General features: G+C 37.0%; 1 protein-coding gene and 1 long non-coding RNA gene across 3 annotated transcripts in view; one reads left to right on the top strand and one right to left on the bottom strand.

Annotated features, from left to right (window-relative positions):
- Window positions 1-519: 519 nt before the first annotated feature.
- Window positions 520-27095, bottom strand: part of LOC133092270 (uncharacterized) — a 350888-nt gene continuing 324312 nt past the window's right edge. Inside the window, exons 5-6 of one of the 2 annotated variants that reach the window (XR_009701037.1) lie at window positions 16013-16079; window positions 520-856 (exon numbers count right to left, since the gene is read on the bottom strand). This is a non-coding gene — a long non-coding RNA (uncharacterized LOC133092270). Of the gene's footprint in view, window positions 857-15962; window positions 16080-27095 lie in introns of those variants that run through there. The other variant, XR_009701036.1, reaches the window with a different exon arrangement.
- On the top strand, window positions 18755-19462 carry NAA11 (N-alpha-acetyltransferase 11, NatA catalytic subunit). The gene is given in 1 exon segment (XM_061191515.1): window positions 18755-19462. A coding segment is annotated over 1 exon segment (693 nt). The 5' UTR covers window positions 18755-18769.

Raw genomic sequence — 27095 nt, 5'->3', positions numbered from 1 at the left:
TATTTGGCATAATCATGACACAGATCTGCATGTGTATGTCTTCAATAATTCATGTTGCAGCTTGTCTCACTGTGGGGACAGATGTCAGTGAAACCAGTGACAGCCGATCATGCTGATCCCACAGTGACACTGAACCTTGAGTACATGCCCACCAAGTCTGATTGGAGTGAATAAAATATGGGCCAGCAAGTTTGGGTGTAGCTATTCATTTTGTAACTACATGAATGTACATATTTTTATGTATGTATGTATAAAAAAATCTTACTTCCCTATAATTTCCTAAACATTTGGAAATCTTTATAATTTGGACTACTTATATGTGGAAACATTCCTTACATTTGAATGTCGTATATATTAGATCATTTAAAATATACAGAGAAAATGTTACTGACAAAATTAATTATTTATTGTTATGTATAGAAATGTATATCTCTCCTACAGCTGATGTATAGAATTACCAATCTTTTTCTTTTTTTTGGATAAAAAATCCAATCACTTTTATTTTTATTTATTTATTTTAATAAATGTATTTATTTTTGGCTGCTTTGGGTCTTTGCTGTGTGCGGGCTTTCTCTAGTTGCAGCGAGCAGGGGCCACTCCCCATTGAGGTGTGTGGGCCTCTCATTGTAGTGGTTTCTCTTGTTGCGGAACACGGGCTCCAGGCACGCAGGTTTCAGTAGTTGTGACGTGTGGGCTCAGTAGTTGTGGCTCACAGGCTCTAGAACACAGGCTCAGTAGTTGTGGCGCATGGGCTTAGCTGCTCGGTGGCATGTGGGATCTTCCCGGACCAGGGCTCGAACCTGTGTCCCCTGAATTGGCCGGCAGATTCCCAACCACTGCACCACCAGGGAAGTCCCTAGAATTAACCAGTCCTAATTAATCTTTCATTACTAATTCATGTATAGAATAAATTAATGTCACACATCCAGAAGATTAAACAAGCCTGATGTTTTGTTCTCAAAGACTTATCTTTGTTTCTTACAATGATTAGTATTTTCTTTTAACATTTGGCAGTAATCAAACAACTATCCTAGATACTCTAAGTATAAATGTATATCTGTCAGTAAGTATCTATGAACATTAATTAGAATATAAAATATAGAACATTGGTTAGAATATAGAAACAGTCTCCCTGCCCAAAGTTAGTCTAATCCTTATGCCTTAACCCATAACAAGTTTCATAGCAAGGCACTAGAATAAGAGATGTAGCTGGAGCTGTGCAAGTCTATTGTTTTTACTAGTAGCAATAGTAGCTCGACATACTTACCTTCTATTTGTGCATAAAGAAATACAGAGGGAGCAGTTCCAAAGCCTTTTAAAAGTCAAAATATTGTGTCATATTTTTAGATCCCAAGATGAGCTCCATTTATCCATTTCTTGAATAACATTAGGGAAAAATGTCAAGCTCTACTTATAACCTGCAGAATCTTTGATTAACAACTAGAAAATACCATGTGTATGTTTGTATGTGTGGATAAATACGGGTGTGTGTGTATATATATTACATTTTGAAATATTCAACAGAACAAAACATTCATCTTTATGTTTTTTTGAGTAACACAATATGTTCTGCAATTTTTGACTTGCTCTTAGACATATCGCTTAGCTTTTAGAGTCATTATTCTTGGTAATTTTATTGTTTCAGAGAAGTTCCTGGCTTATTCCTAATGACTTCTCTGATCTGTCCTCTCCCCTCTAAGATCAGTACATTTAGGAAAAGGCATTGATTTTTCATTATGCCAGGATTAGACTATTTTCAAGATACACTTGAGTCAGGGAATCTCGTCACTTCTACCGTGCATAGTGTTGCCTAACAGTGGGTACCATTTTTCTTTGGAGGTGCATTTACATAAACATTTCTAATCACAGCTCTGTAAAGAGACACGGTATGATAATTCATGACTTTTAGGTAATATGTCATATGAATCTTAACATATGGCATTACACTCTACAGTGGCAATCTTGGCTTCCAAAGGGACCTGGAAAACATCCAGTGAGATGAGAATAAGCCAAACTTGATAGAAAACCATATCGATGCTAATCCAGGTTTACACCTTTCATTCAGACTCAGAACTCTCCAGCAGATGGTTCAGTGTTGAAGCACTAATGTTAGCAAAATGTCAAAACTATTTTGCTAAACTCCCCAATTGTTCATACAGAGTATTTTTCAAGAGCTGGATATCAAAACAGTATTAATGAATGGTAGCACTAAGGTGTCTGATCTCAAGTCCAGGGTTTTGGTTTCAATTTCCAAAGATAATCTGGCTTTGCTCCCTTGGAATATAGCCAGTCAGCTTTTACAAAGAAAATCAAATTTTAGAAGTTTCTTCCCTGATTCTTTAGCCAACAGTGGCATAATCAAAGAAGACAAAGGAATGCAGACCATTTGGCAGATAGCATTATTAGTGCTGCTATATCAATTTAATCATCCAAACAAATGTCATGAAATAGAGGCTCTGAATCAAAATGTCTTATTCTAGGATTTGTGGACATAGAGAAAAAAAAACAAATGGGCTTCAGAGAGCCCATAAAGCATCTGAATTTAGAGGCGAATATGGATGTGGGTGTTCCTATGCATACTTTTCAGTGTGCACACATATTTACTGAGTATGCAACGTGCATGAATGAATAGGTGTAACACTCATACTAGGATCAGCAACGGCTTCAGTATGTTACAGAAAGTCAGAATTACATTTATAAAACAAGAATAAATATGTCTGCCTCTAGATAAAAGCATATTCAAGCACTAATTGATCACTTAATGCCTATTAGGATATATGCTGTCTTTAATATTTTTTTTTAATATTAAAAAGTATCTTATGAAGTAGGAATTAAGAGCCCTGTTTTGCAGAACTCTAACCACAAATGTCTCAGAGAGAGGTTTATCTGGACCCTCCCAACGGGTAGCCTGGAATTAGCTTTCCTGACTCCAAATTCCACTCCTTTTATTTTACGTCACTTTTACTCCTTTAATAATGGTTTCTACCTTAGTGTAAACAGACTACAATCCCAACAGCAAAAGATAGCGTCTATGATAACACAAGAAGGCAGAAGAATGGATAAAAAAGTTGTGGGGTGTGTGTGTGTGTGTATATATATATATACACACACAATAGAATATTAGCCATAAAAAAGAATGAAATCTTGCAATTTGCAGCAACATGAATGTACCTGGAGGGTATTATGCTTAGTGAACTAAGTTAAGACAGAGAAAGACAAATACTGTATGTTTTCACTTACATGTGGAATCTAAAAAGCAAAACAAATGAACAAACATAACAATACAGAAACTGACTCACAGAGAACATAGTAGTGGTTGCCAGAGGGAAGGGCAGCGGGGGATGGGAGAAATAGGTGAAGGGGGTTAAGAGGCACAAACTACCAGTTAGAAAATAAATAAGTCACAGGGAAGTAATGTACAGCACAGGCAATATAGTCAATAGCATTGTGGTCACTTTGTATGATGCGTAATCTGTAAAAATACTAAATCACTCTTGTACAACTGAAACTAATATAATGTTGTAAGTCAACTCCAATTTAAAAAAAAAAAACATACGAGTAGGAGACCACTTTCAGGTAACATTCCTTCTCTCAGAATTTCTTTATGGAAGTCTAGAGTATATCGCTATTATTATCTTCAAGATGTATTTTCCTTTGCAAACTTCTTGTAGCAGCCACTATAGTATTAAATCAATCGGCATAAATTGATAAGACAGCAATGAGACTTCCCATCACATCTGTTTGAGTCCTGACCATTAGCCCAAGGCAAAGCACGTGGGCACTCCACCTGGGAGCCAGTTCATACCAGGACAGCTATTTTTCATGTTCTTCTGTGAATGTGCTTCTGGTAGTGAGGTCACTGGTAGAAAGATTCGTGTTTAGCCCTTAAGAGGCTAGGCCAGATCAGAACTGAATAATGATCAGTAAAAATTGACCTGAGAGATTTAAGACAGCTGAAAAGATATGCCATGCTCAAATTAGGTCAAGCCATTCAGGACTAACCCTGTAAAGAGAACCTGAATCAGTAGGTGCCACTGGTATGTCATCGCTTATAGGATTGTCAGGTTGGACTAAACAACATTGTTCCAATTATATAACTCTTAAAAAAGTGACTGCTTATAGGTTTTCCTCACTTCCAAACCCTAATTTTGCTCTTCTCACTATGTCTTTTATGATTAACCATGGTTTTATTTTCATTTTTGCTCACTATCAATTTCATTGCTGAAGACTGTCCATATTTCTTTAACGTGGTGACAAGAATTCTTTGCTGAAGCTAAAAAAAAAAAAAAACCCACGAAAAAAACAAACAAGAATGAAACAAGCTAAGAGAATAACACTGTATTCCATTTTTCCATTTAAAATATGTTACAAAACAGCTTTCAGTTTAAAAAATTTTGACAGTGTATATCCAATTTTTCAACTAACAGATGCACATACATAAAATTATATGATTGAAATTCAGTGTCAGGGGCTTTAGTCATTTAGTTTGGGCAAATTCAACGTACTGGTTCATAATATAACTCTTGTAATATCTATTTAATAATGAGAGAGTGGAGTTTCTATGAAATAGTGATATGGAAGTGCATTTAAAAAGTGTATTTATAGTGCATTTAAAAGGGATATTTTTTGTGAATATTTTAAGAAAGAAATTACTATGTTTTATTTTTAAATGAAAAGTGATTTTCATTTTTTTTTTAAGAAATCAATTCATAAGGAGATTGAGTGAGCAATACGTGTCTATTTAATGAAAGAAGAAACCAAGCCATGTCTTTGGACTCCTAGCTCAGAGTTCTCCATGATAACTTGCAAACACCTGCTTATATTAGCTTAGACTTTCTCGCTTGTGTAATGACAATAAAGTGAATGACATCTGTTTTATTCCGTTCAGGCTGCTATAACAGAATAACATAGGATGGGTGGCTCAAACAGCAAACATTTATTTCTCACAGTTCTGCAGGCTGAGAATTCTAAAATCAATGTGCCAGCAGATTCAGTATCTGGTGAGGGTCATCTTTTTGGTTTGCGGAGAGCTGCCTTCTCACTGTGTCCTCACATGGTAGAGAGAGAGACAGAGAGAGAGAGAGAGAGAGAGGTTTCTCTGCTCTCTTCTTATAAGGACACTAATTCCATCATGAGGATTCTACCCTCATTCTCTCATCAAACCTAGTTACTTCCCAAAGGCCTCACCTCCAAATACCATCATACCAGGGGTTAGGGTTTTGTGGGGAGACATTTAGTCCATAGCAGTAAAGTGAATGTCATCTAATATATTGTTCTCCAGATAGTACCAAATCTATGTCTAAAATATTTTCAAGATAGAGGTGGGTTATGATAATTCTAGGACGGAAATGCAATCCTCCTACAGGGAAACATAGGCTATCCATTGTGCTTACAAATTTAATGGGATAATTGAGTGTGCGCCACAGAAGCCAAAGACTTTTATCCTTTAATTGACAGAAATACCATATATATCATTTATATAACAACTAAGATCATCCCAAAAGACAGCAATTTGGGAAATCCAGATTCCTTCAGTATAGTGCAGTAATGAGGCACCCAGAATCAGATGAGCTGGGTCTGAGCTTCATTATCTGAGCTCCAACACTGACTGGGTAACCTTAGGCAAATTACTTGGTCTTTCTCTGTCCAGTTCACCAATCTATAAAACAGAGATAATCACAGGATTTATCTCCAGAGTAAGGATTATATGAGATAACCAAGTAAAGAGCTTAGCAGAGCGACAGTGGTAAGCACTCAATAGATGCTACTATGTATTGCTATTTAGATATGGTGATTCCGTCTAACCCAGGAGGCTCGATTTTTAAAATGTGTCAGGGTTAGCTAAGATTCCAGTGTCTTGAGTGGTAGCAGGCATTGTTATTTTTAAGGATCCGTTGACCTTAGGGAAATGTGTTTTCCTTACAGACCCAATACAACCGCTAACAAATATTACACATGTAATATTTTTAAAGAAAAAAAAGAAAATATATTTTACCTTTAGCTGGACCTTTTGTTCAAGACAAGACTCTATCAGAAACAATAGCTTTTTTATAAGACATTTTATTCTAGGAATGGTGGTTTTGAATATTCAGTAGGGCTCCAGGCTAGTGATTTCGTGGTTAGGTTTCCTGTCTTCCACGAAGCCCTTGACAAAGGTCACAAACAATTTGCTCGTTCCTCTTATTAAAATAAAGATAGAAAGCATTGATGATAACTCTGCCCAGCAGCTAACTTCATCATCTGTAGCGGTTTCAACATATGCTTGTGAGATAATGAAAAATATAGCATTAAACACAGTGGCAGATTGAATCTTGTTTCAGGGTAAATATAGTAAGTCATTTTTTTCCCTTTTCATTTCCTCAGAACCTGTTTAGCATTAGACTGTTAATATCATCCCTGATACATGACAAAACCATTGCATAATATACTGCATTTCAGACCAACCTCCACATAAAAGTGAGCAACGGAAAACTATGAACATTAATCGGGCATTCAAAATAATGAAGTGCCTCATGCCAGCCCTCTTTAAAAGCCTTCCACTCTCATAGTTTTGTAGGAATAAACAGTTTTATAAATCTGACACGCTTTTCTGGTTCCATTTAGTGTTATGAAAATGTCATTTTTCTGAGGTACCGTGAATATTAAAAGTTTTTAAAGATATATTTATAGCCAATAGTAAAAATATTCTATGCAATCTTTATGACATAATCTTTTTTTAAAAGCAAGTTTTGAATCTAAAAAACAAGTTTATCAATATTGGGAAGGAAGGATTATTCACACTTTAATCTTCAAGGACTAGGAAAATACATATAATGATTTTGGGCAGCAAATATTTTGTTATGGTAAATATTTGCCTGGGGGAATTACAGCTATTTGAAGACTATATTTTTTATCCAAAAATAATTAAAAATTACCAATAAAAAAACATGTAACCATTAACTTCAAAGAAAAATCTAATAAATTAACAATGGTTCAATCTGTGCTTGTGTTGAGGAGCATATCTCAGGAAAATTCTTTATACACACAATTCCAAAAAATATCTCATATTAAATTAAAATATGATTTAAGAATGAAAGTATCTACTCATTATATTATGATAAAAACTGAATTAGGAGCTGACATTTTACTGATAATTATCCTTTGGTTGGTGACTCTAGTAAAATCTGAGTTTTTCCTGCTTTTACATCACAGTTTTTATCCCCACTTCATATGCCTTGCTACCAGATGTTGAACATGCTGCCTCTCTTTAGTTGTTTCCATTACATCAGAGGTCAGTCTAAGTTCTTCACTCTGGGTTCTCCCACCTATGCTGTTACCATCATATCCCCCTTTCAAAAGTGACGTTAGGAAAATCATCTTCCCTCTATTGCCTCTGGTTTACAGAAGCAATAAATGGCTCAGCTGCAGCCATTGCTTCAGGATCTAATTAAACAAGGAATTGCAGATGCTGTGGATTTTTTTTTTTTTTTTCCTAATGATACAAGCAACTGCACGGAGCACATATGTTCCTTTTCTGTTCTTTGACAAAGACTACAGAGAACCTGAACTTGCAACAAGCATGGGATGTGGTATGTTCTTAAGTGTTATTCAAGGTCACATGTTTTTAGAAGTAAAAATAGCAACAATTAACCAAGTGACTTTATGTAATGTAGCCTGAGATTTAATGTTCTTTATTATTTAAAGCTTGAAATTTATCATATGGGTATATTTAGCCCCAATCCACTTTGGATTATGCCTATACGGTCTTTCTTCAGAGCATCCTCCACATGTTTATTTCAGACAATTTTACATTTATCTTTTAATTGTATATTTTTAATAAACTGAAGTATATATGTAACATATATTAAAACCTTAAAGAATAATAACAAGCAAACACTTGTGAACCCACTACCCAATCTAACAATGATAACATTAGAAATACCATTGACATCTCTTTTTTTTAAGTATTAATACATTCAATTCAAAATACTGCCCAATTGCCCTTGTAATTTCTTCTTTGACCCATAAGATATTTAGAAATATGCTGTATAGTTCCCAAATATTTGGTTATTTTCCAGTATCTTTTGTTATTTATTTCTGACTTAATTCCATTGTGGTCAGAAATGGAATTGTATAATTTAAATATTCTTAAATGTATTGAGTTGTTTTATGAACCGGAATATGGTTTATTTTGGTAACTGTACCATGTGCACTATAGATTCTGCTATTTGGGAATAAATTGTGCCATAAATTCATTTAGATAGAGTTGGTTGATAGCGCTGTTCATGTGTTCTATATATTTAGTGATTTGCTGTCTATATGTTTTATCAGTTACTAGAGCAAGACAGTGAAATCTTCAGCTATAATTGAGAACTATTTCTGTTCTATCAGTTTTTGCTTCGTGTATTTTGAAGCTCTGTTATTAGTTGCATAAACCTTTGGAATTGTTCTATCCTGTTGTCCTGTTGATGAATTGATCTTTTATCATCATGAAATGACCCTCTTTATCTCTGATAAGTAGTTTTGGTATCTAGTAGGTCATGTTCCCACATATTTTTCTTTTTCTTCAGTGGTATCTTGGTTATTCTGAATCTTTTCATCTTTCATATACATTTAACAATCATCTTGTCGAATTCCTCAAAGTCCCTATTGAGGTTTTGTTAGAATACCCTTGAAATTTTACATCAGTTTGTGAAGACAAGGACAAGGATAAAGGACATCCACCCAAAACATATAGTAAGCATCATATTCAATGGCTAAGCATTAAAAGCTTTACCTCTAAAATCATAAAGAAAAGATAATGCTTATTATTTCTTCTATTCAACATCATATGGAGGACCTACCCAGCTCAATAAGATATGAAAAGGCAATACAAAACAGAAGGATTGAAAAGGGGGAAAAGTTGTCATTATTAGTTAAATGACACATTTGTCCACATAGAAAATTTTTTAAAGCCTACAAATTACTAAAAACAATAAGATAATCTAGTGAGTTCACTGAATATGATTAATACTTAAAAGTTTTTAGCAAGAAAGAATTAGTCAATTTAATTTAAAAATTATAATATGAGTGATCTAGGAATAAGTCTAACAAATGATGGACAAGACTTTAATAAAGAAAATTATAAAAATTAATTGAAATATAAATTCTAATTGTTACTGAACATGCATAGAAGAGAAACTCTCTTAATGGTGGCTGCATAGATTAAAACCATTTTGAAACAATTCAGCCAAACTTAGAAGAGTTAGAAAACATATAAAGAACTTCTACAATTACAAGAAAATAAACAAGAGACATATTCAAGATTATTCATTTACGGAATTGTTTATGTGGTAGGCAGAATTCTAAAATGGCCCCCAAGATTTCCACTCTCTGGTATCCTGTATAATGCCCTCACCTTAAGTGTGAGCAGAACTTGTGAATATGATGAGATATAACCTCCATGATTATGTTACATTATATGACAGAGTGGATTTCACAGAAGTAATTAAGGTCTCTGATTAGTTGACTTTGAGTTATCCAAATGAATGTCACTCTCGGTGGGCCTGACCTAATCAGGGAGCCTTGAAAAGAGGTAGAAAAGATTCAAAACTAAAGATATTACTTTTGCTGGCCTTGAATAAGCAAAATGCCATGTTGTGCAACAGTTCACATGCCAGGGAAAGGTGGGTGGACCCTGAAGCTGAGAAAGGTCTGCAGTTGGCAGACAGCAAGGAATTGGAGACCTCGGTCTAACAACTACAAAGGAGTAAATTCTACCAACAACTGAACTAAACTTGGGAGAGGACAGTGGGCCTCTGAGGCAACTGCAGCCCTGACCAACATCTTTATTTTTGCTTTAAGAGATCCTAAGCAAAGAAAACCAGCTGAGCCAGGCTGCACCGAGACTCCAGACCCACAAAACTATAACAAATTTGTGCTGTTTTAAGTCTTTAAGTTTGTGGTCATTTGTTATGCAGCAGTAGAAAAATAACACAGTTTGTAATAGCAAAAAACCTTGAAATAACCCAAATCTCCATGGGTGGCAAATGAATTAATAAATTAATTCTTTGTAGTCATGCAATGTTACACTAGACTATGGTAAAATTAAATAAAATAGACAAACATGGCAATGTTACACTAGACTATGATAAAATTAAATAAAATATACCAACATGGATGAGTCTCAAAAGCTTGTTGAGCAAAAAAATTGCAAATCACAAGTATACACACTATGACTTTACTTATATAATTATTAAAATAGGAGAAGTCAAATAATAGGTCATTTGAGGACAGATATTGATGAGGAATGGTTAATACTGTACAAGTCAAGGTTGAGATCACCTCTGGGGGAGGAAGATATTTGAGAGGGTTATAAAAGTGGTTTCAAAGGTATTGGCGTTAGCCTATTTCTTAGGTTCAGCGGTGAGTACATGAGTGTTTATTTTACTATCTATCAAACTGCAGATAAGTTCTAAACACCCTTTTATAATGGAAGATGTATTTCACCATTATGAGTACATAATCCTGTAAAAAGGTCCCCAAATTCCAGAAAGTTAATCTCTTGTCTTCCTAGATTAGAAATTGAATAATAAGTTCATCAAGTGGAAAAAAAAATTATGTATGGCTCTCCAACTGCATTTAAATACAGCAACAGCAGTAACAGCCATGGCTGTAGTCATCTCTTCAACCTAATTAGTGATGGCAGTTGAGGCAGATTAGCAAAGTGAGCCAGGAGACTAGTGACCCAGGTGTCGTCTTTCTTCTGTGTTGTGTGCTTTGCATGTTCAATCTGTGCTGCGTTGGGGAAGTGACGCTGAGAGAAAACCCAAGTGCTAATAACAGTGAGAGAGAAAGACACAGAGGCAGAAAATGGAGGGAGAGAAAAATTTTAAATATGCTTCACATTTCTTGAATTAATTAAAAAGTGAATCATAAACCAGTGTTTAACTTACAACTTGACTGTGGATGAATTATTTATCCAGTTGAAACACACAAGCTATGTTCATAACATGGAGCTATTTTGATTAAACATCTTGAATGGTGAACCCTGGAAATTACTGTACTAACGGTCCTGAGAAACTCCATCAAACCTGAACTCATGATGTTTCCGGATGAAATATCGGAAAGTAAGTCAGTTCTCTGTTTTTACACTAGTTTTTCCAAATCTAATTATGCTTCTCCAAAGCTAGTCCTGAATTTGATGACCACAATAGCTAAAGCCAATTATTTGACCTAGAGCTATGACGGGAACTACACTTTGCAGTAAGACTTTGTACAGATGTACCCATGTCTCTTGCACACTCATCACTTATAACAAATTGATGCTAACTCAGGTTTCACAAAGTGTTAATTCTCATAATCAGTTAGAATCACTGTGTATCCCTAAATTATTGGACACTTCTAACACATTCTACTTTGCGAATTAATTGTAACCTAGAGCTACAGAAATGGTTGTAAACAGGGTGGAACTGTTTATATGTTACTGTTGTGGCTTGAGAAAGATAGCAAATTGTTTGCTACAAAGACTTTTCACTAACACTGAGGAAAAGAGAATACACCAGTTTTCCCCTTTTGGTGCAAACATTTTAATAGTTATTGCTGTTAGGTTAGAAGAAATGATTTTCATTTAGTGAATTTCAACTTAATATCACAGTATCATGTCACCACATCATCCCCCTCCTCTTTGATTACCACCAGCCCACTCCAACAACAGCCAAATTCATCTGTGCTAGACTAACAGTCACAGAACTTTAGAACTAGAAAAGATTCAAGATATCATGTGGTTCAACCCAACAAGAAAACTACATTTGGCATGGTTGTTAAATGAAATTTCTTTATGAAAGAAACACTAGAAAAACAAAACTGACTTCTCCCCATAGACAATTACTGAGAAGGTTTATTAGCTCCTTGAGTTTGAGAAAGAAGTCACTCTTTAAGTGGCTGAATTCTGCGTGCGCACACACACACAAAATAATAATTAAATCAGCTACTTTCAAAGTGACAGGACCATGCAGCATGGAGATTATAAAGCAACAGCATTTATAAATGTTGGCAACTAGTTGCACACCAGGAAACCAAAAGCAATTTATGTAGGAATTTGGCATCCTCAGTTCTCTCTAAAATTCCATGACTAATTTCTCAAGTAGCTTTATTTCTCTCACTTAATCACTCTACTTCTTACTTCACAATACGATGAGAGCATTTGGTTGCATCCAATGCTCCAAAGAGATCATGGAATAAAATGTGTCAGTGAGGTTTTTAAAAAGGCTGATTCTGTAACTAACAATGGAACAAATTACAAGACTTAAATGGGAAAATGTGAGATAAATTAGTTTTTCCTCTTGTGTCCTTTCAAAACCTAGAGACTATTGTTCCCTTGCTTTTTTGTCATTCCAGTACTACTTTTCTTAATCTAGTTATTTTGAAACCTATTCATAATGTCTGCCATTCTGCGTCTGCTATATTTCCTTCACCCTGCCCCAAATTTTTGTTCTCATCAAGTATATTTATCAGTCAGCACTTTCAGGTCTTCAAGATAACTTCTTCCATTAAAAAAAATTTATATTTGATAATAATAATAGTCCTTTGCATGAAGCTCTTATATACATTATCCCATTTCATTCTCAAAACAAAGTAGCAGGGTTAATATTTAGATTTCTATCCTCTAGAGGAGAAAAGAAAAATCCCCCAAAAGATAAGTGGTCTGCCCAAGATCACAGCTAAATAAATATTTGAACCAAGAATGGAAGTCAAACTTCTTTGTCAAACTACGCCCAGCATGATTTCTTAAAGAGCTCTTCTCTTCAGATGAATCAGCTAGTCTCTGGTCATCACTCTTTCTCTATTGCCATCTTCACTCCTACTTCTATTTCCATGCAATGATGTTTAGAAGCTTGCATACAAATTGCTTCTGACACAATACTAACTACAAGTGACTTCTGACAATCTCCAAAACCCTTATAGTGCTTGACTTCCTATTGGTACTTAGAAACAACTGGGACACTTACATGGTAATAATATAGAACTGATGGAACAGGTTTCTGGTACCTCTGCCAGCAGGAATTCAATTAATCTAAAGAGGTCTTCCCTTCTCATACCTGAGAACAGTGAATCCATGACTGTCTCTGAATATTTTGTCTTATTATCATTCTAAGTGTCTGCAGTATTTATGTTCTGTATGTCAGACCAAGAAAAATAACATAAAATTTTAATTTACATTAAAAACATAGTCAATTACTATAATTTCTATCAGTCAGGGACCAGCTAGCAAACCCCTCCAGGTAATTCAAATTGAGGAAATTTAATACATGGGTAATGACTGATGGAAGAGCTGAGAAGCCAACAGGGGATGGTGAAGCAACCAAAAGATTAGCAATGGCAAGAAACCACTCCCACTTCTAGGGCTGGAGGGACAAAGGAGAAAGTCTTATTACCAGAGACTAGAAGCCATGATTACTGGGTGGGAAAGCAGAGGCTGTCTAGTGGGGAGCTAAAAGCACAGTGGAAACCAGCCACTGCAGGAAGATGCCACCGAAGGATAAGCTAGTAGGGGAGAAATACCCTGGCTTCTCCCATTCCTCCTCTCTCCCATCTCCCTTCCCCTACCCCCTCTCGGGCCTCCTATGGAGCAAATCTACCTGGAAGCTAGTTGGAAAGTAAGTCTGAGACACATAGTTTATGGGTGAGGAGTCGAAAATGAATATTAGTACAATAGACAATGACCAACTCACTTCCCAGGCATAAAAGAGAAATCTAGAGCTGTAAACTGATTGCTAAATTATGTTCAATTTACTTTTCTTTTATATAATGAAAATGATCTGCACATCTCTGAGTAGCCTAGACATTATAGCACTTGGTACATAATGTAGTTGGTTGGGGAAAATAATGCTAAGTATAGAAAGTGATGCAGCATAAGTACCATCATATTTTCTCATTATACACTTTAGCAACAATAATGGATATCATTACATAAAAATATGTACTATAATCATACAATTTATTTGGACTGCATAAAGGATTTGCTTAGCCTGTCTTAATATATTTATACCTCTAATTACATATCCATTATATAAGCATCCATTCAAGACCTACTATGAGGCATACAATTTACTAGTCCTTAGGGAAAAAAACTATTTTCATAAGACAGGGTCATATCCTCAAGAACCAAAGAAGATAGGAATTAAGAATAAAGTAAATGAAACACATAAAACATAGATATGATTGAGAGGAGCACACAAATAAGAAAGTAATTCATTTTTCCAGGGGTATAGGAGCCAAAAAAGACTACATAAAAAAGAGGATATTTGAACCAAATCTGAAAAGATAAGGAAGAATCAAAGCAAATGCTATGTTTCTCTGAAGCCTTCCCAGGCTCTTCTCCCATACACACAATGATCATTACAAGCATTGCTTACATATCACATTATGGATCAGTTACAATGCTGAATCATCCGCTTACTTCAAGAACATGTTTAAAAAGAATCCCTCACATTTCTATCCACTAGACATTGCAAGAAACCTAGAGGAGATATTCTTAATTTTAAAGATCTTCCAGCATTGCATGCTATGGTGTTACCTTCTTTTTCTGTCATTCCCAATACTGTCCCCTTGCTATCCTGATCCTGCTTGCTATATACTATTGAATATTTTATAGCAGTGGATCTTTGTTCTAATTTGTTTTCTTTTCCAGTACAACTCAAGAGCCATATAGACCTGCAATTCACATTGACCCAAATTCCTTGAGACTATATTGAAAGATTTTCTTTGAACTCCCACATTTGGAAAAGGATTTAGATAACATTTTATATATTGGAAACTCTGCCCTTATCCAAGATGTTGATGACCTTCTGTTAGCCACGCCTTCATTGAAAGATGAGATACCTAAATCTTACGACTTGTGTAGACCATATGTTACAAAGCTTCTAAAAATATATATATGGTGATGCCTGTCTCAGATTCATTACTTGGGACATTACATACCTATACCAATAAAAGTGAGGTCATCTTCTAGGATAAAAACCAGTCTCAGGGTCCCAAGGTCCACTCAAATTTCACAAATGTCCACCCTCTTGAGCTTAGCTAGCTACAACTTACATAGCATATTGGATATGCTTCTAACCCAAAGCTTCTATTGCATCCAATTTAAACGAACATCCCAGAGCCATGACGTTTGTCACAAGAAGCCAAATAGTCTTTTTTTCTTCTTTAAACAAACCTTGTAGAGAACCCTAGCACTAAATCTTCTTGGTAATGATAAGCCTATATATTTTTACCTTGTGAGGAAAAAGAAACTATTCTAGGTGTGAACACAGATTCATGAAAACAGAGAATGGCCCACTCTTTAGTATGAGTCAGTTCTGCCCCAACCTCTCTGACTATAGCTATTCCCCACACAGTCACAGCACTCCTAAAGACACAATCACATTCTAATATTAGCCTAACAAAATGTGCAATTTTATTCTTCTCTGCAAACAGAGAAGGCTGGGCTCATATTAAACCCATTCTGTTTGCTCCCATTTCACTGCGAGGGGAGTTTCATAACTGTCTTACAGCCCCCGTCTACTGTTCAAATCCAGTATTAACTTCAAAAACTTTTCTTTTTCAAAATTACTGACCTCATATTTTATGTAGATTTGCCCTATTAGTGGACAGAAAAAAGGTGGGTTTGGAATATGCAGCAACATGAGAACGTAGAAAATTCTTCTTTGCTGTCTATTCTTGCTTATGGCTGAATTTATAATTTTTGGTCTTATTTATGACTATGGACAATGCAGGAAACAATGAGAGTTCATCACCTCAGTAGGTATAAAAAATGTTTATTTGTTCATTCACTGACGATCTCTTATACATTATCATATAGCTGTCATAAAGTGTTTTGCTCTCTAAAAGACTTAGGCATGGAAATGCTTTGGCTCCCACTACAGCCAAAGTAACTGCCATTTTCTCTTTCTGGGTCCAACTAGTTGCCTCTGAAAACTCTTTCTGTTGTTGCCTTACTCTAAGATTAGTCCTCAGATTCAGGATTAAACAGAATCAAACAAACAAAACTTACTAATAGGGTGACTCTTTTTCCCAAATTTGTACAGGCCCAAGGATCTTCTTCATCTTGCTTTCATGGCCTATGGAATGAAAAAGGTAAATAAAAGTGATGACAACATAAATGACAGATACATAATTGATATGTGAGTTTTGAGTTTTTCTAAGTTCGTCTATTTTGTCACACCTGCCTCATTTGTCAAGCCTACACTTTAGGAAGTCCAGTAAAGATACACTGTTCTATAGAAGACCACAATGAACTCAAATTCTGATAGTCCATGCTTTTTAAAGAAGAACCTATAATAGAAGAACCAAATGACTTTCTCGATTAAGCTTTTAGAGCCATGTCATCTCAAAACATATATCCTTGCCAATGGAGTGACGTTTAACATAAAACAGAAATTTCTGAATGGAAATAATACTGGGAAATAACTTTTTCAATGTATAGAGTCAATCAAAACATCAAGGATATAAAGTCTTATCTTAAATCTTAAAAACTTATTAATGAAAACACAACTAAGTGTTAAATTACAACAAAAAATAGTGGCTTTTCAAGCTATATTACACAAATCACATGGCTGTAGACTACTTCAGCTAGTAAAGGAGTGTGTAACCTTATTGGAAAGAATGCTGCACACATTTTCTACATGAGTTAGAGTATAACCATGACCTAGCTAATGGTACAAGAAAAGAGACTATCTAATCGCAATAGAATTAATTTTGGTGTTTGAGTTTCCAGGTAATGATATGACAGGAAATGGGAAAGGAAGACTGTATAAGATACATAGATAATTCTAAGACTTACAGTCAGGTTACATGCAAGTGGTACTAATAAAATATGACTTCTTTGCACTATTAAAGAAATACCACATACCTTGCTATATCAAGGTGGTATAAAATTTTTACAATGTATATAGAAATGCAATTTAGGATTTATGACAAAGGCAAGAATGCAATACAGTGGAGGAAAGGTGATTTTTTTCAATAAATGGTGCTAGATGGTTAGAATATCCATGGAAGCAAAAACAGCTGAACCTCTACCTCACAACATACACAAAAATAAATACCAACAGATTGCATATGTAAACATAAAATGTAAAACAATAAAGGTTTCCGGAGAAAACATAGAAGAATGTCTCTGTGACCTTGGAGTTAGCAAAGATTTCTTAAACAGGACACAAAAAAGCATTAACCATGAAATGTAAAAAAGTGGACAATTGGACTATGTTAAAATTCCCACTTGGTGCCAGAAATAACCATTAAGAGAATGAAAAATCAACCAGTAAGGGAGGATGCTATTCACTATAAATATATCTGACAGAGGAGTCATATTCAGAATATATATATTTTAAAAACTCTTAAATATCAATGAGAAAAATACACACAACCCAATAGAAAAATGAACAAAAGACTTGAACAACCACTTCATAAAAAAAGAATTTAGAATGGCTAATAAGCATGTAAAAAAGGTGCTCAACTTCATTAGAGACATGCAAAATAAAACCACAATATAATACTACCATTCTCCCCCACCTCCCCACCTTGGCTAAAATGAAAAAGATGAGAAATACCAAATGTTGATGAAAATGTGCAGCAACCATTTTGGAAAATAGCTTGGCAGTATTTACATAAAAGTTGAATATGACGTTATGTTTTGACCCAGTAATTCTAATCCTAGATAAATATGCATGGGTCAACAAAAACATGCTCCAGAACGTTTCGCTACACTGTTCCTACTATTCCTAAATTAAAAATAATACAAATGGCCAACAACAATCGAACAGGTGAATAAGTTGTGATATGTTTAGGCAATGGAATATCAAACAGGAAAGAGTATAAAGAATTCCCAACTACGCACAAGGTAGCTGAAACAAGTATCGAGTGGAAAAAAAAAAAAAAAGACACAAAAACAGTGTATGCATTATGATTCCATGTATATAAAGACTGTTAGAAATCTAGGTCACAGTTACTCTTGGGACATGGGGCAAGGAGGACTGGAAGGGGTCATCAAGGGGGGGCTTCTGGGGTCCTCGCAGTGTTCTAGTTCTTGCTCTAAACTCCGGTTACATGGGTTTATACAGTTCGTGAACATTTATACAGATGTATCCAAATTAAAACGTTACAATTGAAACAAATAAAAGAATAATGACGACAATGGATCAAACATTGTATTAAAACCATTGAGAGGGGCTTCGCTGGTGGCGCAGTGGTTGAGAATCTGCCTGCCAATGCAGGGGACACGGGTTCGAGCCCTGGTCTGGGAAGATCCCACATGCCGCGGAGCAACTAGGCCCGTGAGCCACAACTACTGAGCCTGCGCGTCTGGAGCCTGTGCTCCGCAACAAGAGAGGCCGCGACAGTGAGAGGCCCACGCACCGCGATGAAGAGTGGCCCCCACTTGTTGCAACTAGAGAAAGCCCTGGCACAGAAAAGAAGACCCAACACAGCCATAAATAAATAAATAAATAAATAAAATTAAAAAAAAAAAAAAACCATTGAGAGCATAATGAACTCCACTGCCCCACCCCCTCAGCCATGCGCGCGCACACGCACAATGAAGTGAAAACCTCATTGGCTGGGACTAGACGGACACTTCCGGAAGCCGTATCTTAGCACCGCCCCTTCCGTCTGCTGGTTATCCTGCCTTCCCGCCGTCCGGCCTCGCAGCTTCGGCCCACCTGAACTCAAGCCCCCGAGGCAGTGTCCCTTGTGCTTGGCGGTACCCTCTCTCCCAGTCTCCGCCGTCGGAGCCGGCTCGCTACCCGCCGCCATTATGAACATCCGCAGTGCTCGGCCAGACGACCTGATGAACCTGCAACCTTGCAACCTCCTTTGCCTTCCGGAGAACTACCAGATGAAATACTATTTCTACCATGGCCTTTCCTGGCCCCAGCTCTCTTACATCGCTGAGGATGAAGACGGGAAGATTGTGGGCTACGTCCTGGCCAAAATGGAGGAGGACCCAGATGCTGGCCCCCACGGACATATCACCTCCCTGGCTGTGTAGCGTTCACACCGGTGCCTCGGCCTGGCCCAGAAGCTGATGGACCAGGCCTCCCGGGCCATGATAGAGAACTTTAATGCCAAGTACGTGTCCCTGCATGTCAGGAAGAGTAACCGGGCAGCCTTGCACCTCTATTCTAACGCTCTCAACTTTCAGGTTAGTGAGGTGGAACTCAGATACTATGCAGATGGAGAAGATGCTTGTGCTATGAAGCCGGGTCTGTCGCAGATGGCAGATGAGCTGAGGAGGCAGCTGGAGCTGAAGGAGAAGGGCAGGTATGTTGTGCTGGGCTCCAGGGAGAACCAGGAGGTCCAGGGCAGCACATTTCCTGGTTCCGAAGAGGCCTGTCGAGAGAAGAACCCGGCCACTGATGATAGTGGCAGTGACAGCAAGGAACCCAGCGAGTCCACGGAAAGCCCCCGTGCCCGGGACAGCTCAGAAGACTCAGACTCCACCTCCTAGAGCCTGCTTAAGGTACGTATTCTCTCTTCCCTGACCCAGTCCCTATCTCCCCTAAATTCCTGCACCATACCTGGGTCAGCCCAATCCCATCCCATTCTAGCCCTGATGGGTTTCACTGTGAAAACCACATGTTGACCTTGGGGAGGAGTGTAGAGTGGGTTGGGGGAAACTCATTGCTCACTATTGGAAGTTAATAGGACTCCATGCTGCAAGTAGATTACATTCAGTAAAAGAAACAAGCATTTATCCTGCCTTTTTGGTATGAATTGTATTTCAGGGTATCCACATAGTCAATGAAAGAAATTTCTTCTTTATAGAATGACAGCTAATAAAGACAGAAAGAATGACAGAATTATGAAATTGCCATTTTGCAACTCTTGAAATAATAGATCTAGCCAAGTGTCGTCAATGACTAATAGCATTACGTGAAAGTTGGAGCAGTTTGCAATGATGGATCAGACTGGCAACTCTTGAAGTCACTGGTCAAGTGTAACATCACTATAAAGGAGACAAATATGTGCCTCCAAATGCAATAGGAAGTGCACAGTGACACCTATGAAATATTCTTGCCAAAAGAAAATTTTGTGTGTGTATATAAAATTTATCCTGAATTCAAACAAGGCCCTAGGTCTAACTACCATTTTTATTAAAATAATGATAATAATAATAAGGGACATGTTACGCTACAGTCAGCCATATCCAGCCATATCCTGGTATCTTCAACAAATAAATGTCATTTTTTAAAGAGGGAGGAGGAATTTGTCTATTAAACTTTAGAGATGTGTTGACCAAACACAACCATTGTGGAGACTGTTTGACTTAAACCAAATATAAGATATTTTGAGATGACCAGGCAAAATTTGAACATGGACTGTATATGCTATTAAGGAATTGTTAATAATTTTGTTAAGTGAGCTAAGTGGTATTGTAGTATTATGTTAAAAAAAAAAGTTCTCATCTGTTAGAGATATATATTGAAATAATTAGAGTTGAAAGAATATGAGGCCTAGAATTTACTTTAAAATAATCCAGCAAAAAAAAATACTCCAGCAAAAAAAGGTCGGGGCAGGGGGAATAGAAAAAATAAGAATGGCAACATGTATAATTGTTGAAGTTGGGTAATGGGTACTTGGGGGGTTCATTATGCTATTCTTCACTCTTGAATGTATGAAAATCAACATGAAAAGTCAAAGAACAAAAACAATTATGGTTCTTCCGACTACACCCTAATACTAATACTAAGCAGACACTGAAAAGTAGTTTTTTTTTTTAATTTTTATTTATTTATTTATTTATTTATTTTTGGCCGTGTTGGGTCTTCGTTTCTGTGCGAGGGCTTTCTCCAGTTGCGGCAAGCGGGGGCCACTCTTCGTCGCGGTGCGCGGGCCTCTCACTATCGCGGCCTCTCTTGTTGCGGAGCACAGGCTCCAGACCCGCAGGCTCAGTAGTTGTGGCTCACGGGCCTAGCTGCTCCGCGGCATGTGGGATCTTCCCAGACCAGGACTCGAACCCGTGTCCCCTGCATTGGCAGGCAGATTCTCAACCACTGCGCCACCAGGGAAGCCCGAAAAGTAGTTTTAAAAGACTACTTAATTTCCCTTAGACTCAGTGTAGAAGCTTTAACTTCCAAATCTACTCACCTTACCCTTACATATGAAAAAGGCAGCGACTTTCTCATAACAAAGTCCAGTCATGAGTGACACACACTGCATATAATTAAAATAAATGCTGTTTGATTAATTTACTCATTCATAAAAACGTGAATATGCCTGGCATGAGGCTTGGCGCTTGGTATACACCAGTGATTAGGACAGGCTGATGTTTACATTATACAGCATCTTATCTTCGTGTTTATTGGCTTCTCTTCAGTTGTTACACTCTACCTGAGTAAGATTTTAAGTAAATGAAGATAATTGGAGATTGCTTTAACACTGTATATATATAGTTTTATATATTATATATATAATTTGATGAATTCAAAAGCACTTAATATCTGATACGAGAAACAAAAATAACTGTCACCCTAGTAGGGAAAAAGAAAATAATAAATAATCGTAAGAAAATTATTGTGTGGCAGTTATATTACTGTAATTGAACTTTATTTCTATGAAGGAGTTGTTCCTTGTATTTAGCAAAACTGTCCTTCCATGTTGGTATCCTCTGAGACATCTTCACTGGCTCCATCTAATCTTTGGTCCTCACGAGTCCCTTCTGGGTCCTTTCCAATCAGAGGCCTCTTCAGGTCTCGGGTGCTCTCTGCCATGTTTGGGCCATTTTGGTAGCAAGGGTATTAGTGTGCCTAGGCTAGTTGCCCTAAAAATTAACCTCCAAATCTCAATAACGTAATACAATAGCAGCTAATTTCTCACATCACAGTCCAATATGAGTCAGCAGGGTGGTGGGGATGTGAAGGAGAGAGGAAAAGAAGGGCCCTCCTCCATGAAGTCATTCAGGACCCCATCTGTTCCTTAGCCCTCTTTGGCAATCTGGTGAAGCCTAAGGACTCCTCAGAAAATTGTCTTTCAATGGCATGAAAATCTGTGAGATCACAAAGGAAACCAATTTTATTGAAATACTGTTACCAAATTATTTTATAATAAACTTATGTTATATATGTGCCTTTTTATTAGCATATGTAATAAAAAAATCTAGCAGTGGGTCTAATATTGTTACTTAAAAGCAAATTGAGTGTAAATGGTATTTTGAGATACCTCCAACAGCTGTAATATAATATGAAAATACCTGTGATTTGTATTGGTGATAAAGTCACAAGTATTGCAAATATTACTATTCATTGGGGCCTACATTCATAATTGAAGGAAATGCTAAGTTTCAGTTAGAGGGTAGGGAAAATACAGAATTATTTTTGTTCCAAATCCACGTTCATGGTTCTCCTCAATTTGATTAATGGATCCCAGGTTAAGAACCCCTGATTCAATGCTGTTTTCTAGAATCATATGTCCTCTACTGGTTCATATACATTCAGCTTGCAGATAAGGGAAGAGAATACACATAGAGGTTCACATAAGTTTTGAAAGTCAGTCCTATTTTCCCTACTAACTGCAGGGGAGGCTAGGTAATGTAGTTTAGCTGTATGCCCAGGAGGAAGAGGAAGGAGTTCTGGTAACCACACAGCTTAGTTTCTGCAACAATGGGAACCATCCTAGTGGTGCTCTGGACTATGAGAAATTCTGCTTCCATGTCCAGCTAGGAGGTTGGGATTACTCTGCTGCCCGCCCTCCATAACATGGCACAGGGTACTCTGTGCAGCTGTCTAAGGCTGTCTGCTTAGTCACATGACACATAGGTCTTCTGCTCTTGCACAGACCTCGGCATGGGAAACTGGGATCCTGCCACCTTGCTGCCTTTATACCTCTTGTTAAAGCCTGGAAAAAATGACCCCTCTACTTGGAAATCTCCCAAATTGTCTGAGGCTTCAGTTGCCATCCCTCACCTCCATCCCATTCAACAGGGCACTACTAGGACATACACCTAGCTGCCTGAATGGGAAAAGGCTACTGTGAAGAAAGAAAGAATGGGGGAAAAAAAAAAGGTTAATACTACAAAAGTATTATCTTGCCACAATTGTGGCATTCCTCATGTGGAACTGGAGTTAAAATACCTACAGAAGAAAGTCCTGAAAGAAATAACTTTTCATTTTCCCTTATCTTCTTTTGGGTCTGGGCACCAAAGACAGTTAAAGTTAGAAGATTTAGAAGTGATGGTGAGTAGGGCAGCTGGTGAAGGAAACTGGAGGTCTTCATCTACAAAATGGTAATAAAAATCACTAATAACACTATGAGAACACTATGTCATAGGAACTATTCTAGGTGCTGTGTATGAATTGTCTCACTTAGTCCTCCTAATTTCCCTCTGAAGTAGGTACTATTACTCCATTTTACAGATGAGAACTGCATGTCATTCAGATAGTGAATGGAGAACAGGGGTGCAAACTCAGGTGGTGAGACTCCACCATAGTGAGCATTAAATGGACCGTCCCTGTACATTGCTTAGCACAATACCTCACACACATTTATTCTGTAAATTTTAGCTCTTAATATAATCTGTAGTAATAGTAACTATTTAGGCTCTTTTCTTCTCCACACTAATCAAATGATAGAATGTTGTGTATGAGCAACAGTTTGCAATCTTGGAAGGGAGATGCATCTTAATGATTAAAATAGCTTTCACTGACAAGGTGAATGTCAAAGCATTCAGCTGAATCAATGCTCATCAACAGCAGAGTTTCTAGGGAGCCATAGCAATGAAGACAGCTCAGTTCAAAACATGCTAGTTGAGGCAGCAATGCCATCAAATTGACGCTCCTGACAAGAAATATGTGGGTGATTAATAACAAAAAAGGGAAAAAATGCAAAATCTTAGAATTTTCCATTGAGCTGGCAATATTGAGTTAACCAAGGTTACTTCAGTGACTCTCCTTTTTTGGTTTATTCTTTCTGTCACTAAGCTGTCATCCTAACAAAAAGTTGTTAAATGTTCACATGAGCATTCACTGAAATAGACTGTTCTTAATTTTACCAGACAACTAATTATAGCTGGAATGATATAATGAAATATGGAAGAAAGTTAGGGACTGACAGGTCTGGTAAATTCCTAGTATAACCTTACCCCAGATATGCCAGAAACCATAGATTTCAAATGTAGCTGCACCGTATGAAGATATAGAGGGGAGGGGGTTGGGAAGAGATAAAATATTGTTTTGAAATACTAATCAGATAGTATCATTTGTTGAATTAATTTATAATCTCCAGTAATGTCACTTTTCAATCAGTGTATGATGTACATTTAGGATGACTGAAATACCAACTTTGTCAGAGGTAACTGATAAAAGCAGAGGCTTCTCCTAAATTTTGTACTCTTTCCATGCTAAGGAGCTTTATGGTGGAAGAAGTAAGGAAGAGATGATAATAACCATTCTTCTGTGAATGGCAGTGGTTCAAAGAGCCTTCCTGAAACATTCTGCAATGCTATTTCTTTAGACTGACATCCTCAGAACATCACAGGAATTTTTTTTTAAAGTCAAGTCATAAAAGTCTGTTTTGTTTTCAGAAAGTAATGATAACAACGTTCTCAGGCTGCTGTTGCCTTCCTTTAAGGAATCCTAGTAATATAAAAATTTGTACTTCATAAGCTAATAAATTAAGGACTGTAATATTCATATTTTATCTTAATGTCTTAAACATATCAAGGAATATTTACTGAGAAAACTAAAAGAACTATAGAATGTTTGGTTTTTATATAACTTCTTTTGCAGGCCTCTCTTAACAGTATTTGAAACAAATTGAAAAAGGTGATGATAGACTTTATGGCCTATTCTCCCACATCTTATTACTCTTCCATTACAGCAAATACACTTATTTAAAAAAAACAAGACTTTGTATTATATGCTTCTGACTGTCCTGCAACTTGATTTACTGTTGTTATTCTGAGAACTGACTTCTCTGTAATTAAGATTTTGTACAAAAATGCTTTTTAACTGCTCTGTGCGTAACAGTCAACTTTTATTACTTCTGTGTGCATTTGATAGATGGGTAAAGAATGCATGTTTGCAGTTGTAAGGTTCTGTTGTTGTTTTGTTTTGTTATGTTTGCAGTTGCTCAGCAATGGGAAGCAATACTGCACTAGCTTTTCTTTAATTTATATATTCCATTTACATATCACACAAACCTTTCTTCCTTATTAAGGATAGGGTCCATGTCCCATTTATCTTTGTTTCCTTAACTCCTGGCACATTATTCATTCATGGTAGGTACTCAGTACATACTCATTGAAAGAAGGACCCTCCCAAATTACCAATGCAGAATTTAAAAATGGAAAGGAGAGAAAATGTACATAAGGTACTTCTTCCTATTACCTAATGTAATAAGGACACTTCTAAGTTATGAATAAAGAGACAGTGGGTATTTTGGTTTCATCTCCAGGTCTCACAGAAAGAAAATATGACTTATAGAATTAGACACATTGCGTCTAGCTTATCAAGAGCTAAAAAGGCCTTTCATTTCATTAGAATTGAGATAAATTTCTTTTTGAGTGGAGTAGGATGGGATAGAATTTGAAGATGACAAGCAGAAGTATCATGGCATCTTTAGGTTTAAAATAGGATCTTTGGGGTAGATCTCAGCCTTTCATTGTTCTCCCTCCTCCCCTTTCTCCTGGCAGAAACGGCTTTTAGGTGTTAGAAAAAGTTCATGTGTCCTCATGGCAGGGAGAGGAGAGAGCCCCAGATCCACATGTGGATCTTTGTGTTGTCCACTCAATTCTCACTGGCTTCCATGGAGATATATCTAGTCTAAAGTGGCTATTAATGCCTTGCTGATCTGCTGCCAAAGTCTGTCATTGGTTAAACCAGTATTTTATTCTGTCAGAGCCTGTAGCCCTCCTTTGCTCACTTGCTCTCTTTTCACTTCTCAACAGCATTGCAGGTCTTCATGTCTCGGCCACATCTGCCCTCTGAGCCCTGGCTTAGCCTGTGAGCTCTGCAGCATCTGCTCTGGGGTCATCTCAAGGAGACCCCAATGGCTTCTCACTGTCAACTCTCAACCTTCCACATGCCCTGCTGGGAGTGAAGGATTACGTGGACACAAGAGCCTGCTGCACAAGAGCCAAGGAAGTTTGAGGCCTTCCATCACAGAACCTTCCTTGGCCTACTCACACCATGCTGCCGTTTTATTCTGTTTGTAGTAGTTTGTCTTGCAAGGTTGTCTCTTCCGAGAATGCAGAACAGGAAGCAGGGCAAACTCCTGAAGCTCCTCTGCTTTCAGTTTTTGCCATTATTTATCTGGGTTTTCATTCTTGAGGGGGTAGTCAGGACCATCAAGTCAGACCTCATGCCCCCTTCCTCTTCCTTCTTCATCTTTTCTGGTAGAAGTTTTCTGTTTCCTCTTCCATTCTCTGGGAACCTGTCCTCTGTCGTGTCCTCCTCTTTCTTGAGGAGGTATTCTCATTCTCCTTCCCAGCGGGAGGAAGTGGTGAGTAGGGGCTTCTACTATGCAATCAGAACTTGGAGATTTCAAGAAAAGGACAACCAGTAATTAAATTGGAATATCTAATCTGCTTGTTTGTATCAATTTGTTTTTTTTGTTAGTGACATAACTTGCCATTTATTGAGGACCTATAATGTTCAGGCACAATGCTAGGGCCTTTATTAACAATATATTTAATTCTCTCAGCAACCCTAGGAGGTAGGTATTATTATCCCTGTTTTATAGATGGGGAACCTGAAGCTCAAAGAGGCGAAGTAAATATCTAGGATCTGAACCCAAGTTATTTGAATTCAAAGCCAAAGTTCCTTTCACTTTCCTATTGCTACTTTTTGCATTTTATTTATAAAAGTGTGAAAACCATAGCAAAAAAAAAGGAGAATCTACTGTTTTAAAATGTTAAGTGTTGACTTAATACATGACAACTATATGTCATTTGTAAATATTTAGATAACCCTCTACTATAATCCTATTTACTATTTTCCCCAGTAAAAATAAGTGAAGACAGAGTGTTTTGACCGCTTTTGACAAAGTGCAGTGAAAGTCACCAGATAAATCCAGAGTTATTATTAATGTTTTTATATTCACTGAATGTGAATTACCATAGTATATAACATTTCTTATGTTTAAAT

The sequence above is a fragment of the Eubalaena glacialis genome, chromosome 5 (assembly GCF_028564815.1).
Source record: "Eubalaena glacialis isolate mEubGla1 chromosome 5, mEubGla1.1.hap2.+ XY, whole genome shotgun sequence".
In the NCBI taxonomy this organism is placed as follows: domain Eukaryota; kingdom Metazoa; phylum Chordata; class Mammalia; order Artiodactyla; family Balaenidae; genus Eubalaena; species Eubalaena glacialis.
This window is presented reverse-complemented; position numbering and strand designations above follow the sequence as displayed.